This window comes from Ranitomeya variabilis, chromosome 4 (genome assembly GCF_051348905.1).
Source record: "Ranitomeya variabilis isolate aRanVar5 chromosome 4, aRanVar5.hap1, whole genome shotgun sequence".
Lineage (NCBI taxonomy): Eukaryota > Metazoa > Chordata > Amphibia > Anura > Dendrobatidae > Ranitomeya > Ranitomeya variabilis.
This window is the reverse complement of record NC_135235.1, coordinates 653,794,127-653,808,728: the sequence shown is the minus strand read 5'-3', so window position 1 is coordinate 653,808,728 and position 14,602 is coordinate 653,794,127. Positions and strand designations below refer to the sequence as shown.

The 14,602-nt window shown below is 39.0% G+C and overlaps 1 protein-coding gene across 1 annotated transcript in view; it reads right to left on the bottom strand.

Annotated features, from left to right (window-relative positions):
• Window positions 1-2,927: 2,927 nt before the first annotated feature.
• The window catches only part of LOC143767442 (uncharacterized), a 36,680-nt gene continuing 25,005 nt past the window's right edge, over window positions 2,928-14,602 (bottom strand). The window contains exons 2-7 of the mRNA XM_077255779.1: window positions 8,006-8,156; window positions 7,701-7,880; window positions 7,493-7,616; window positions 7,312-7,409; window positions 7,023-7,113; window positions 2,928-4,030 (exon numbers count right to left, since the gene is read on the bottom strand). Of these exons, the coding sequence (XP_077111894.1) occupies window positions 3,108-4,030; window positions 7,023-7,113; window positions 7,312-7,409; window positions 7,493-7,616; window positions 7,701-7,880; window positions 8,006-8,152 (1,563 nt within the window). The 5' untranslated portion in view covers window positions 8,153-8,156 and the 3' untranslated portion in view covers window positions 2,928-3,107. The remainder of the gene's footprint in view (window positions 4,031-7,022; window positions 7,114-7,311; window positions 7,410-7,492; window positions 7,617-7,700; window positions 7,881-8,005; window positions 8,157-14,602) is intronic.

The window sequence follows — 14,602 nt, the reverse complement described above, 5'->3', positions numbered from 1 at the left end:
CAGTAGAAAACATTAGAACAACTATAGTGTTGGTCAAGCCTGTTCAATGGTCTAATCATTCTTTTGGCAGTGAAGTGGCTATCTGTTAAATACTCTCTTAGATTCTTCCCTCTACGGAAAGTAATCTCCGGATGTCAACCAACAATCTCCCTCAAATCTGGGTCCGCTAGAAGTATAGTCCAATATCTCTGAATGATCCCATATATCTGTCTAGGTTGGTCATCAAAGGTACATACATCTAACTTTCTTATTATATAGTATGACTTTGTTAGAGCGAATGAATTAATCTCGATTTTTGTTTTCTGCCCTATTGAAAGTTTTATACAGTGTTCTTTACGGGGAACCCCTCTCAGACAATTGTTTAGATTTTGACTTTCTTTGAGAAACATAGACTCTTCAGAAAAATTTAGTCTAGAGCGAAGATATTGTCCAACCAGGATTCTGGTTAATAATGCTGGAGGATGCCAACTGTTCCAGTGAAGGAGACTGTTAGTGGACATTTGCTTCCTATAAATATCCATGCGAATGGATCCCTTGCTATCAATGTAAATTGTTAGATCCAGGAAGTTGATCTGTCTTGGTCCTATTTTGTATGTAAAAAACATTCATATTTGATTGTTGTTTAATAGTAATGAGCGAATGTTATCTGAGTGTGCTCGCACAAAAAGTGCGAGTCCCCGCGGCTGCATGTTTTGCAGCTCTCTAACAGCCGCACGGACTCGAACATATTATCCGAGCACGCCCAAGATACTTGGATAACAACCAAGCATGCTTAGATAACACGTTATCCGAGCACGTTCCTTCATAACGACTGTTTAAGATTGAAACAAAATCCAGAAAAATATTGGTGTCAACAAGAGTAGAGGGGATCAGAAGATGTGACGATGAGTAGTAGAGGGGCCAGAGACGTGAGCATTAAGGGGAGTATAGGTATTTTCCAATTTTTGACCCTAAGGTGGCTCTTTATGGTTCAGAAAAATAGCAGATAGCGCCACAATTTTGGTAAACCCATGTGGAAGTGATTTAGAAAAAAAAATCGCACGATAACAAATGCGGATTTTTCTTAAATTCAAATCGAATTAGATTCAAACTGAATTTATTCACACACGCTGAGTATTTATGGCATGTAGATTTATATATATATATATATATACAGTATATATATATATATATATATATATATATATATATATATATATATATATATACTAGCTGAAGAGCCCGGCGTTGCCTGGGCATAGTAAATATCTGTGGTTAGTTATAGCACCTCACTTCTCTTATTTTCCCATCACGCCTCTCATTTTCCCATCACATCTTTCATTTTCCCCCTCACATCTCTCATTTTCTCCCTCACACCTCTCATTTTCCCCCTCACTCCTCTTATTTTCCCCCTCACTCCTCTCATTCCCCCCTAACACTTGTCATTTCGACCTCACATCTGTCATTTTCCGATCACTCCACTATTTTCCCTCACTCCTCTCATTTTGCACTCACACCTTTTCATTTTCACCTCACACCTCTCATTTTCACCTCAGTATATACGTTTGTCATCTCCCTTATATATAGTATACACCTGTATGTCATCTCCTGTATATAGTATATACCTGTATGTCATCTCCTCCTATATATAGTATATACCTGTATGTAACCCAGACGTGTGACTGTGCAAAATTTTGTGGCTGTAGCTGCGACGGTTCAGATGCCAATCCCGGACACACACACACACACACATACACACGTTCAGCTTTATATATTAGATATATATATGTGTGAGTATGGTATGTAGGGGTGTCTTGAGTTGGTTGTGGTCAGAGAATGGGAGAGCAGAGTTGGTAAAATTATACACTGAGCAAAATTGGAAGACCAGGTCATCTTTATGTATGGGAAATAAAAGGGGATGTACACTGCAAGATCATGGTGAATGAGCATTGGTAAAAACACAATTTTCACCATTATCTTTCTCTGTAAACAGGATGCCAATCTTTTGCAGAATAAAAGATAATAATTCATACAGTGTAAACGCGACTTGCACCCTATGCTCACTAAGCGATCTAGTATAGGAAGTTAGAGATAGAAAGTGAGTGGCAAATGGAGAGAGTGGATTATCAATTAGGATGTTAAAGTTCCCCGTGATAAGAGTGGGAATGTCACAGGACAGAAATTGTGGAAGCCAAGCTGCAAAGTGATAAAAAATGTACAGATAAAAAGTGATGGCTAGGCAGACGATACCCGGCTATTGTTTGGACATCGGAAGTGTCATCAAGATAAAGAGAAATTTTTTTAGCTCTCTTTCGTAAGGCAATCTTCTGAAAAATAATTTGATGAAACGTATCTGAACTGCGTAATAGAAAAATCCCACACAGCTAAAGGGCTTTGTATTGTGTTGAACCGAAGAGAAAAAGGAAATACCAGTACTCATCTTCTCTGCTAATAAGACTTTTAAAATTATTTACGAATATTAAAACTCACATGAAGTAATTATAAAAGCAGACACTAAAGCAATACTAGCCTAATTGTTATGAAAACGTCCCGGCATCAGCAATGTTGACAGCATTAGAGAAATAAAGGACAAGCAGGCAGATCTTATGACTGATCAAACCATTGGCATCAGCAGTAGGCCGCTCCACCCTTTAATGTCAATGCCACCACCCTCCTCTTCTGGTGAAGTCATCCCCTCCCCACCACCGATTTAGTGCCCAGGTCGCATCCATCACACAATCATTACCAGAATCCTTAAATCTGCTGACAGTTGTCTCAGTTTGGGAAATGTCTTAAGCTCCTTGTTTCCCACCTTTAGGTTTTCTCTGACTCAGAATACCACTATCATATCTTCTGTTTGCAGCTCTCACATTGTTATTTCCAGAAGTCAAGGTACAGTTTGTGTTCTCCACAGATAAATATATTTTTTTTACTTTTTTGTAATTTTTCAACATAAACGTCACTCTTCCCAAAAAGAAGCAACCAAGAAATGTTAAGTACACACTCAAACAACACTGGCAGCAAACCATGTACATACGTGAATTCTAAGCATGAAAGTCTCCTTTGTGACTTCTCCATTGTTTAGCACAATATGATTTTTGGCTATAGCACTTCTAAAACTCTGAAAATCAGAATGGCTTCTCCCCTGTGTGAATTGTATGATGGGTAATAAGGTCCGATTTCCGTTTAAAATACTTCCCACATTCTGAACATGAAAATGGCTTCTCCCCTGTATGAGATCTTTGATGGCCAATAAGATGTGATTTTTTAGAGAAACATTTTCCACATTCTAGGCATGAAAATGGCTTCTCGCCTGTATGAATTTTTTGATGGTCAACAAGAGTTGATTTCTGAGAAAAACATTTCCCACATTCTAAACATGAATATGGCTTCTCTCCTGTGTGACATCTTAGATGCTTAGCAAGAAGTGAATTTTGGCTAAAACACTTCCCACATTCTGCGCATAAGAATGGTTTCTCCCCTGTGTGAACTCTTTGATGTTTAATAAGACCTGATTTTCTTTTAAAACATTTCTCACATTCTGAACATGAATACGGCTTCTCCCGTGTATGACATTTTTGATGTTGAGAAAGATTTGATTTCTGAAGAAAACCTTTCCCGCATTCTATACATGAAAATGGCTTCTCTCCTTTGTGATTTCTCTCATGTCTAATGAGATTCCAGTAACGGTTAAAAATTGTTCCACATATAGAACAGGAATATGGCTTCTCCTCTGTGTGAATTCTCTGGTGTGTAGCAAGTTTTGAACTAGTCGTAAAACATTTACCACATTCTGAACATGAAAATTTCCTTGCTTCTGTTTGACTTTTCTCAGATCTTTCATGGTCAACATCCCTCCTGTTATTTTTCTCTAATGAATCAGAAGATAGGACCTGTTGAAAAGGATCTGATGATAGATCTTTACTGTGGAGGGCTGATGGATTATCTGGGATACTGACATGCTCTTTATATGTAATTTGTGTGATCTGATGATCATCTGTTTTCCAATCTGAAGATATTAGATGTGCCTTTGTGCTTGTGATACAGTCACCTGCTGAGAACAAAAGATTTTAGTATAATATAATCTTAATAAAAATATTTATCTTTTATAACGTTTCTATAAAAATATTTCCATACAAATTTCAGTTGTAAAATTCAGTAGAAAATAGACAAATCTGTGACAAAATTAGACTTTTGATAAATCAGTGTAATGCCATGTAGTGTTATTGATTGTGTTAATAATCATTTACTAACAATCATAGAACAGAATTTTACATTTTTAATAAACGACGGCAAATTCATGAGTATAATAATAATGCAAATTATTACAATACTTAATAAATCCCATAATACCCATGCAAATGTATAACAATGTCTGGATCTTCTGAAGGATAGGCAATTTCTTAGTCATAAAATGGCTGGTTTAAATATGATGAATATTCCTAATTCTACTTGCAGAAATTCAATAGGCATATTAGTAATGTTAACCTTTCAGGGATCAGGGAAACTTTCTTTTTCGATTTTTAATATATTCCCCCTCTTTTTGCAAGAGACATAACTTTCTAAGGCATATGATGACTTGTTTTTTTTGTCAGGATAAATTGTAGTAATGAATGACACCATTCATTTTACTATACAAATGTACTGAAAAATGGGGAAAAAAATCCAAATCCATTGAAATTGCAACAGCCTCACCCCATCCACACACAAATTCTGTCCTTGTTTTTTGGATGTTATTGTTACAACTTTCATTGTGTATTAAAAATAATCTTGTAAAGTAATTCTCCAGATCTGTATGATTATGAACAGTGATGCCAACATTTTTTATTTTTTTTATTAATTTAGCAGTGAAAGAAAAAATTGTTTGCATCACCATTTTCTGAGACTTGCACCTTTTTTTTATTTTTTAAATCTCTCAATATAGCGAGGGCAAGTGGTTGCGTCCCGCGCTGATGGGTTGTATTGCCAAGTCATAAAGGAGCTTATTGTGTTGTAAAAATTACCTGGCAGAATAATTCTACAGGACAGTACAATTGGAGAGATACAAAACTTGTCCACTTTTTTAAAATTATTCTACTAGTGAAAGAAAATCTTAATTGTATTTCCAACCAACAATGACTCTCTCCAATAATAAAAAGGCAGCAGAAGTAGGAAAAAGTAGACATCTTCAGTTCTGACCTAATTTTATTATTATGCTTTCCTTATTATTATGGTTTAATTATAAAACACAATTAATTCCACTTTACATACATTATCAACACTGTCCCCATTGGGGTTCACAATCTAAATCTACAGCTCACTTGTGCGCATACCACACTCACACACATATAAAGGGAGTAAGGAAGACTTGGTATAGAGAGAAGCTATACCCAGCTGATTCCTGTACAGACTAGTCAATTCCTATCCTAGCTGCATAGCTAAACAACCCCGGACCTGACTACATAAAAGACAGTTGAACGGTTTCTCGTGCCCCCTGAGGAACCAGAGGAGAGGCTGCAACACACCACCAACAAGGTGAGAGGAAGGTGTGCAGGTGGACATGAAGACCCAGAGAAACTTAAAGCACATTCATGAAAGAGGAGAATAGTAAGTAGAACCAAAAAAATTATTGAAACTCGAATAACCTTCCAGAAATAATAATAAAGTAAATGGTTCAACTCAACTACAGTTTTCTTTAGTCAGACTAAATAAGTAAGCATTAGGGCATCTCCGAGCCGCGGTCATGCTTTATTGTAGGTAGGGTGTTATTTTTTAGCTTATACTTCATTATTCCTCCTCCAGACATACAACTGATCCATAGTCCCAGAAAGTTCCAGTTTTTGTTTCATTTATCATCATTCTGAGCATATTGACACTGACTATTCTGGCATGAATACCATTAGTGTTTATTGTGAGTCTGAAACCTCAGTAACTGTCGAGATCAAATCTTGCAGAAAGTCATTTGCTGTCTTGCTGTCTCTTGAAGATATTTAACCACCTACTTCATGAGGCTGTTGGGGGAAGACAGTCACAGCTTACTCTTTCTCCCACATCCAGACAATGTAGCCAGTGTTCCTCTAACTTTGAACTTGTGGACTATGCTTCCAACTATATTACTAGGAACATTCAATGCCTTTAAAATATTTTTGGATCCTTTCTTTGTGCAAGGCAATGATCTCTTCTCGTGATTTTTGGACCACTCTCTTTATAACCCAGTAATATTAGTGAACTGGAGGCCATTGCAAAGAGCAATGCATTAATATTTCTCAGAAATGTTGCCAGAAGCAGCATCATGTTTGCAGCAAATCATAACGTCCTGAGGGGCTCTACTGAGTGCTAAAGATGTTGTGAAGAGGTCAACAATTCTGAGACTGCAGAAGTCATTAAAAGAGGAATTTTACGTTGAATTTGGAGAAACCACCTGATATATGTGTTGTGATAAGCAATTTAAATTCCTATGGCTTAAAGCACTGCTTCAGCGCTGAAGTGGTGCTACTAATCTAATTTCCCATCCCCTAGCCTTATACTTACCAGCTCTTGTCTTCATCTTTTAATAGTGCTGCTCCAGTCAGTATCCAGCAGTTTGTGACCTGTCAGATCGCTCCAGTGTTTGCTGGATAATCCAGAAGTCACAACTAAATGTAAGTCTATGAGACTTTCAAATGGTTGCATTATCTAGATAACCAAAATGTATCCATTGATAAAAAAAGATGAGACCTGGACACTGATATTTGTTAGAAACCCAACTTGAGTTAGCAGCTGCCTCCAAATTCTTATTAACGTCAGTCCACATGTGTTGTTGGTGAGGTTTGTCACAATATCCAACAGATATCAAAGGCAGAAGAAAAATTAGCAAAGGTATTGTGTTAATCATTCGGATATAAAGTAAACTTTATAACTATGTCTTTGTCTATAACAATATATTTTCATCCATATTTATTTAGTATTTTGGTAGAAGGGGTGAAACTAAAGATGACAGAGCTCACAAGTAACACAAAATGGTACTGGACATTGAATGAGAAGGATCTGTGAATTCTCTGCATTTAGTGGTTATTACTACTCACCTGGGCAGTTATCTTTAGAAGTCTCCTCTTTACATCGCTCATCACCCCTCACATGTGTCTCTATAGTATTAATATGAATCAGATCTTCACCCTGAAACAAATATTGTAAAAGTCACAGACAGATGGAGAAGTAACATCTATGATCAGCTCTAATCCTGCCACCTCCACCGTTCTCATTACACAAGTATAAAACATATAATACTGGTGGATAAAACAAGACTGAACACAAGACCTTCACAGTCATCTACACATCATAGGGGAGATCTCATGACACCTTCTCTCCATCTACCTGATGATCCTGAGGAGCATTGGGATTTTCTTGCTTACAGTCCTGTGGAAGGAGAGGACGGGGACATCTCTCTGGTGTTATCCTCTCACTGGATAGAACTGGAGGAAACACATACAGGGACTGAATTCATTCTTTACATACAGATAATTATAGGCCGTGTGTATTTAGTCCTGTCTATTACCTGGTGATGTGAGGGGCTCGGGAACCTCCATCATGACGTCCTTGTACAAATCTTTGTGTCCTTCTAAATACTCCCACTCCTCCATGGAGAAATAGATGGTGACATCCTGACACCTTACAGTAACCTGACACATACAATGATACCGTTATCATTCATATCTTCACTTAATAACAATACTATAATGTCCCAGCATTCCCAGCAGTATCACCTCTCCAGTCAGCAGCTCTATCATCTTGTAGGCGAGTTCTAAGATCTTCTGGTCATTGATGTCCTCATGTATCAGGGGGTAAGGTGGAGGCCTCAAGATTGGGCTCAGGGGTCTTCCCCATCCCTCAGATACCGGGTCCTGACAGCGCTCACTAGAGTTCTTCTTCACTACTGTGTAATCCTGGTTACGGAGAGACACATTAATAAATCTCACTACAGACATTCCCAGAGTCCTCACCTCTCCAGTTCTGTCTGTTATTCCCATAGATAAGAATGATATAATGTGATGTCGTCAGAATCTCTCACCTCTCCAGTAATCCGGAAGAGGATCTCTAGGGTGAGGTGTAATATCCTCTCCACCATCTTGTCCCTGTCCCTATCCATCCTTGAGGGGTCAATCAGAAAAATTCTCTTAAATAGAAGATATCCCACTGAGAGGATCCAATATTGCATAAATCTGAATCAGAAGATGAAAAAAAAAAGTAAAATAATAAAAATACAATTTGTGGAAATAATGAGAGGAAACATATAAAGAGATATAAAGATGTTCCTAAATATTTAAAGAGGTATTCTCATGTTATTAAATTGTTTTAGTTACTATTAAAAGAAGCAATGTTATAAATGATTTACTTCTCTTATCTGCTGTGGTTCTCGTGTTATAAATCTTTGATCTTAAATACAGTAGTGTACAATTTACAGCCAAGAAGATCAGCTCTAGAGCTAGGCTGAGTATGCACAGTAGTTACATTTCTGACTGAAAAGTTAACTCCAAAGATCCCAGCCAATGTTCTCCACCTTATTTCTATGCAGCAGTTAGCTACTCACATCCCTCCCCTTCAGCTCCTGACAAACTTTCAAAATCGCCAGACCCCATTGGCAGCTTCCAGAGCAGTTCCCCTAATTATGGTTCAAAGGAACTGTTATCTTGACATGTAAATATAGTGGTAGAAGTGTACATTTCAGAACAAACCACTGATAGCTGAATGTTACTGGACAAATGTAAAGCTCAACACAAGTTCTACTAATGCTGCAGCTCTGCGACTGATCAAACAGTCACTCAAGGAAGACTGCCTGCCCTCTCCAAAAACCATGATGTAAAAGAGACACAGACTTAAAAACTGTGGGCTGATGAACACACAAGTGTAAAATATCAAGAAATATATATGTTCACTAGCGCCCTGACAGTTGGCGCCGGACTCGGACCGCACCGTACCGCCCCTGGGTGAGCAAAATCTAACTTGTTTTTCTAATCTTTCAGGTTACATCGGGGGCTTATCTGCAGCATTACAGAATGCTGTAGATAAGCCTCTAATGGCGGTGGCCTCAGCTTATATACGAAAAAGTAGGTGACAGATTCCCTTTAAAATGATACCTTGGTTTATAAAATCCATCTTGTGGCTGTCTCTTAATCTTTATTTTCAGTTTTGAGTTAATGAGATTCTTGTGCTTCGGGGCGGTCTGTGGAGGGGTGAGGGTCTTCATGTGGTGCTCTGCATACATACAGTGGGAAAAAAAAATATTTAGTCAGCCACCAATTGTGCAAGTTCTCCCACTTAAAAAGATGAGAGAGGCCTGTAATTGACATCATAGTTAGACCACAACTATGAGAGTCAAAATGAGAAAACAAATCCAGAAAATCACCTAGTCTGATTTGGCAAGATTTGTTTTCCAAAAATAAGTATTTGGTCATTAATAGTGTTGAGCATTCCGATACCGCAAGTATCGGGTATCGGCCGATACTTGCGGTATCGGAATTCCGATACCGAGATCCGATACTTTTGTGGTATCGGGAATCGGAATCGGAAGTTCCCAGTGTATGGTTCCCAGGGTCTGAAGGAGAGGAAACTCTCCTTCAGGCCCTGGGATCCATATCCATGTAAAAAATAAAGAATTAAAATAAAAAGTAGGGATATACTCACCCTCTGACGCACCCTGGTAGTAACCGGCAGCCTGCTTTGCTTAAAATGAGCGCATTCAGCACCTTCCATGACGTCACGGCTTCTGATTGGTCGCGTGCCGCTCATGTGACCGCCACGCGACCAATCACAAGCCGCGACGTCATCCCTCAGGTCCTAAATTCCCTTCTAGGAATTTAGAACCTGAGGGATGACGTCACGGCTTCTGATTGGTCGCGTGGCGGTCACATGAGCGGCACGCGACCAATCAGAAGCCGTGACGTCATGGAAGGTACTGAACGCGCTCATTTTAAGCAAAGAAGGCTGCCGGTTCACAGCGGTAAGGTCCAGGCTGCGTCGGAGAGGTGAGTATATCAATATTTTTTATTTTAATTCTTTATTTTACACATTCATATGGATCCCAGGGCCTGAAAGAGAGTTTCCTCTCCTTCAGACCCTGGGAACCATCAGGGATACCTTCCAATACTTGAGTCCCATTGACTTGTATTGGTATCGGGTATCGGTATCGGCGAGATCCGATACTTTGCCGGTATCGGCCGATACTTTCCGATACCGATACTTTCAAGTATCGGACGGTATCGCTCAACACTAGTCATTAACAAAAGTTAATCTCAATATTTTGTTATATATCCTTTGTTGGCAATGACAGAGGTCAAACGTTTTCTGTAAGTCTTCACAAGGTTGGCACACACTGTTGGTGGTATGTTGGCCCATTCCTCCATACAGATCTCCTCTAGAGCAGTGATGTTTGGGCCTGTTGCTGGGCAACACGGATTTGCAACTGCCTCCAAAGGTTTTCTATGGGGTTGAGATCTGGAGACTGGCTAGGCCACTCCAGGACCTTCATATGCTTCTTACAAAGCCACTCCTTTGTTGCCTTGGCGGTGTGCTTGGGATCATTATCATGCTTAAAGACCCATCCACGTTTCATCTTTAATGCCCTTGCTGGTGCAAGGAGGTTTGCACTGAAAATCTCACGATACATGGCCCCATTCATTCTTTCATGTACACAGATCAGTCGTCCTGGTCCCTTTGCAAAGAAACAGCCCCAAAGCATGATGTTGCCACCCTCATGCTAAACAGTAGGTATGGTGCTCTTTGGATGCAACTCAGCATACTGTCTCCTCGAAACACGACGAGTTTTGTTTCTACTAAACAGCTCTACTTTGGTTTCATCAGACCATATGACATTCTCCCAGTACTCTTCTGGATAATCCAAATGCAAACTCCAGACGGGCCCGGACATGTACTGGCTTAAGCAGGGAGACACGTCTGGCACTGCAGGATATGAGTCCCTGGTGGCATAGTGTGTTACTGATGATAGCCTTTGTTACGGTGGTCCCAGCTCTATGTAGGTCATTTACTAGGTCCCTCCGTGTGGGTCTGGAATTTTTGCTCACCATTCTTGTGATCATTTTGATCCCACAGGGTGAGATCTTGCGTGGAGCCCCAGATCGAGGGAGATTATCAGTGGTCTGGTATGTTTTACATTTTCTTATTATTGCTCCCACAGTTGATTTCATCACACCAAGCTGCTTGCCTATTGCAGATTCAGTCTTCCTAGCCTGGAGCAGGGCTACAATTTTGTTTCTGGTATCCATTGACAGCTCTTTGGTCTTCACCATAGTGGAGTTTGGAGTGTGAGTGTTTGAGGTTGTAGACAGGTGTCTTTTATACTGATAACAAGTTCAAACAGGTGCCATTACTACAGGTAATTAGTGGAGGAGAGAGGAGCCTCTTAAAGAAGTTACAGATCTGTGAGAGCCAGAAATCTTGCATGTTTTTAGGTGACCAAATACCGTACTTATTTTCCACCATAATGTGCAAAATAAATCTTGCCAATCAGACAAGGTGATTTTCTGGATTTGTTTTCTCATTTTGACTTTCATAGTTGTGGTCTACCTATGATGTCAATTACAGGCATCTGTCATCTTTTTAAGTGGGAGAACTTGCACAATTGGTGGCTGACTAAATACTTTTTTCCCCCACTGTATTCATCTGTATGGCTTATGACAGGTCACAGATCCCTCAGTGACCTGCCCCCTATTTTACATACTGATTATTATACGCATTGAAAAAAAAAATCACCTTCAGCAGGCACCGGCGCTGCAACATTTTCATATATATAATGTGCATGAAATTGTTTTATTTAGTTATAGGCATTGATTCTGAATAAATTTAAAAAAAACCCCTTTCTCAAAATGGCACCGGCCGCACCTGCACAGTAGCACCTATCGGTGATCTATTTTGCTGCTGGAAAAAAAATGGTCTCCGCCAAGATAGCATCGGTGGCGCCTGCACAGTAGCATCTATCGGATCGCCAACAGATGCTACTGCGCAGGTGTGGCCGGCGCCATTTTGAGAAAGATTTTTTTTTTCAGAATCAATGTATATGACTAAATAAAACAATTTAATGCCCATTATACATGCAATCATGCTGCAGGTGATTTTTCTTTTAGTTTTTAATACATATAATATTCAGTATGTAAAATAGAGGGCCGGTCAGTGAAAGATCAGTGACCTGTCAGCAGTCTACATTATGAATAGCTTATCAGAGCACCACATGAAGATCCCCCCACAGCCCTGCCCCAGAGCACGAGCATATCATTAACTCAAAACTGAAAATAAAGATTAAACAAAAACCACAAGACAGATTTCATCAACCAAAATATCATTGTAATCAGTATAACGGCGCCGACCTGACAGTGTCTGTAGGTTACTGAGCACAATCCTGCTGAAGGGTTCACATTAATCAATTAAGCCGAGGCGCCCCCTGGCTCTATAGACGCAATCTCCTCCTCGTGGCATTACCTTCTCTTCAGCCTGCTCCTCCGCTTCATTCGGACTTCGTGAACACAACATCCTCGTACAGCTACTTGCATGTGTCACTTCCTGGCAGCCTCACAGAGAAGACTGGTGAATATCATGCACACAGCGTAACTCTGCATGATTTTTAGAGAATAGTGATGAGCGAGTAAACTCGTTGCTCGGGTTTTCCCGAGCATGCTCGGGTGATCTCCGAGTATTTGTTAGTGTTCGGAGATTTTGTTTTCATAGCGGCAGCTGAATGATTTACAGCTACTACCCAGCCTGAATACATGTGGGGGTTGCCTGGTTGCTAGGGAATCCCCACATGTACTCAGCCTGGCTAGTAACTGTAAATCATGATGCTGAGGTAATGAAAACTTAATCTCCGAGCAGTCATAAATACTCGGAGGTCACCCGAGCGTGCTCGGGAAAACCTGAGCAACGAGTACACTCGCTCATCACTAATGAGGAATTTTTTGGAGAATCTGGATAGTGAGAAGGTGATAAAATTATAAACCAACTAGATGGCAGCCCGATTCTAAAGAATCGGGAGTCTAGAATCCATATATACTTTATTTATTCAAATGTAAGAATAATACAATTAATAAATAATAGTAAGAAAGAACAAAAAATGGCTGCACTCACCAGCTCTTGACAATTCTTGTTATTTAAGGTACAGTTACACAGGATCCATGAACATGCTTATGAGGGGAGGAATGAAAGACATCAGACAACAACTTTGCGTGTTGTGGCAAATGCCACAACAACGGTTCTTTGCTTAAGAACAATAATGTAAATAATAAATAATATGTATCAATAACTATGTATATTGGTATGTTCTATGACATTTTAAAATATTTCATTATTATGTGGAAGGGCTCTTAGTACCCATACTGGCGCATACTTGTGTGCCCATCAGGTATTTTCACAGTAATTTTACATCTGATGGGTTGGTATGAAAAGTTTTTAATCAGCTCTTGGGCTTAGCTAAGCCTTCATTTTAAATAATTCTAATAAGTACAACAGAAATAAAAGCCTTTTTGTGTATCCAAATTTTTTGTGTTTATTTTTACAGAAGTGTAAAATTTAAGAAATCAACGTTCATAGTACACCGATGGGCTAATATAAGCATGCCCATCAACCACGTCACGGTAGCCTTTGAACTGATGGGTCCTAACTAACTGATTCCTATTTCTTAATACTCAAACCTCTTTCACATCTGCATGTTTCTGATATTTGCAGAAGTAATGTTAAAAACAATACAACTTCCACACTTGGCACCAAAGAACTGACCTACAACACACTTTCAGCAAGTGCCATGCAATGTAGATGAAGCTTGGAGTTAACTTGCAGTAAATGCGGCAAACGCGGCTTCGACAATTGCATTAAATGCAGCCACAACAAAAACACTGGTAAGTGGAGATTTTGTGGCGAAAACTGCAGAAACCACATGTGCCGCACCTGCCGCAAGTGAAGTACATATTCCGTAAACATTGCATGCAACTTACAGCAAAAGTGGCGTGGGTCAGCCCTTAGGCAGGAAGTGCAGAAATAGCCTTTTTTCCACCATAAATTCTCCAAATAGCAGAAAAATGTTGATGTGAATGCAAAATCTCTATTCTTTCCCTATCTATCTAAATATGTACCTATCTATATATCTATTTCTATGTACAGAACACACCTGGAGATAGAGATGTGTGTGAACAGCCATCCCACCCGTCTCTTACCTGTTCACAAAAACCTCACCCTTTTTAAAAACAAAATGAAATCTCTCAGCAGCTATACTGCTGGAGCTTCAAATACAGGTTCCTATCACCAAATACAGGCATTTGGATGATACACATCTTACATCTTGTACTTAATGTGTGTTCTACTTACCTATAAAAATATGTATTGATATATCATATTTCTAAATTTATGTAGATATGATATAGAGTTATTAACCCTATATGCTAATGAGTACGTATGTTATATATGTATTTCCTACATAAGTACTTAAAATCTATGTCTATGGCTACACTAATTTTTTTTTGTTTTTTTTTTTTTTCCTTATCTCTATACATAGAATTTGCCTATTGCTGTCTATGTTATTAGAAAAACTGAATAATGAAAAAAAAGAAAAGTAACTTTAAACTAAAATATTTTTGTAGATAATATTACGTGTGAACACTTTAGTACT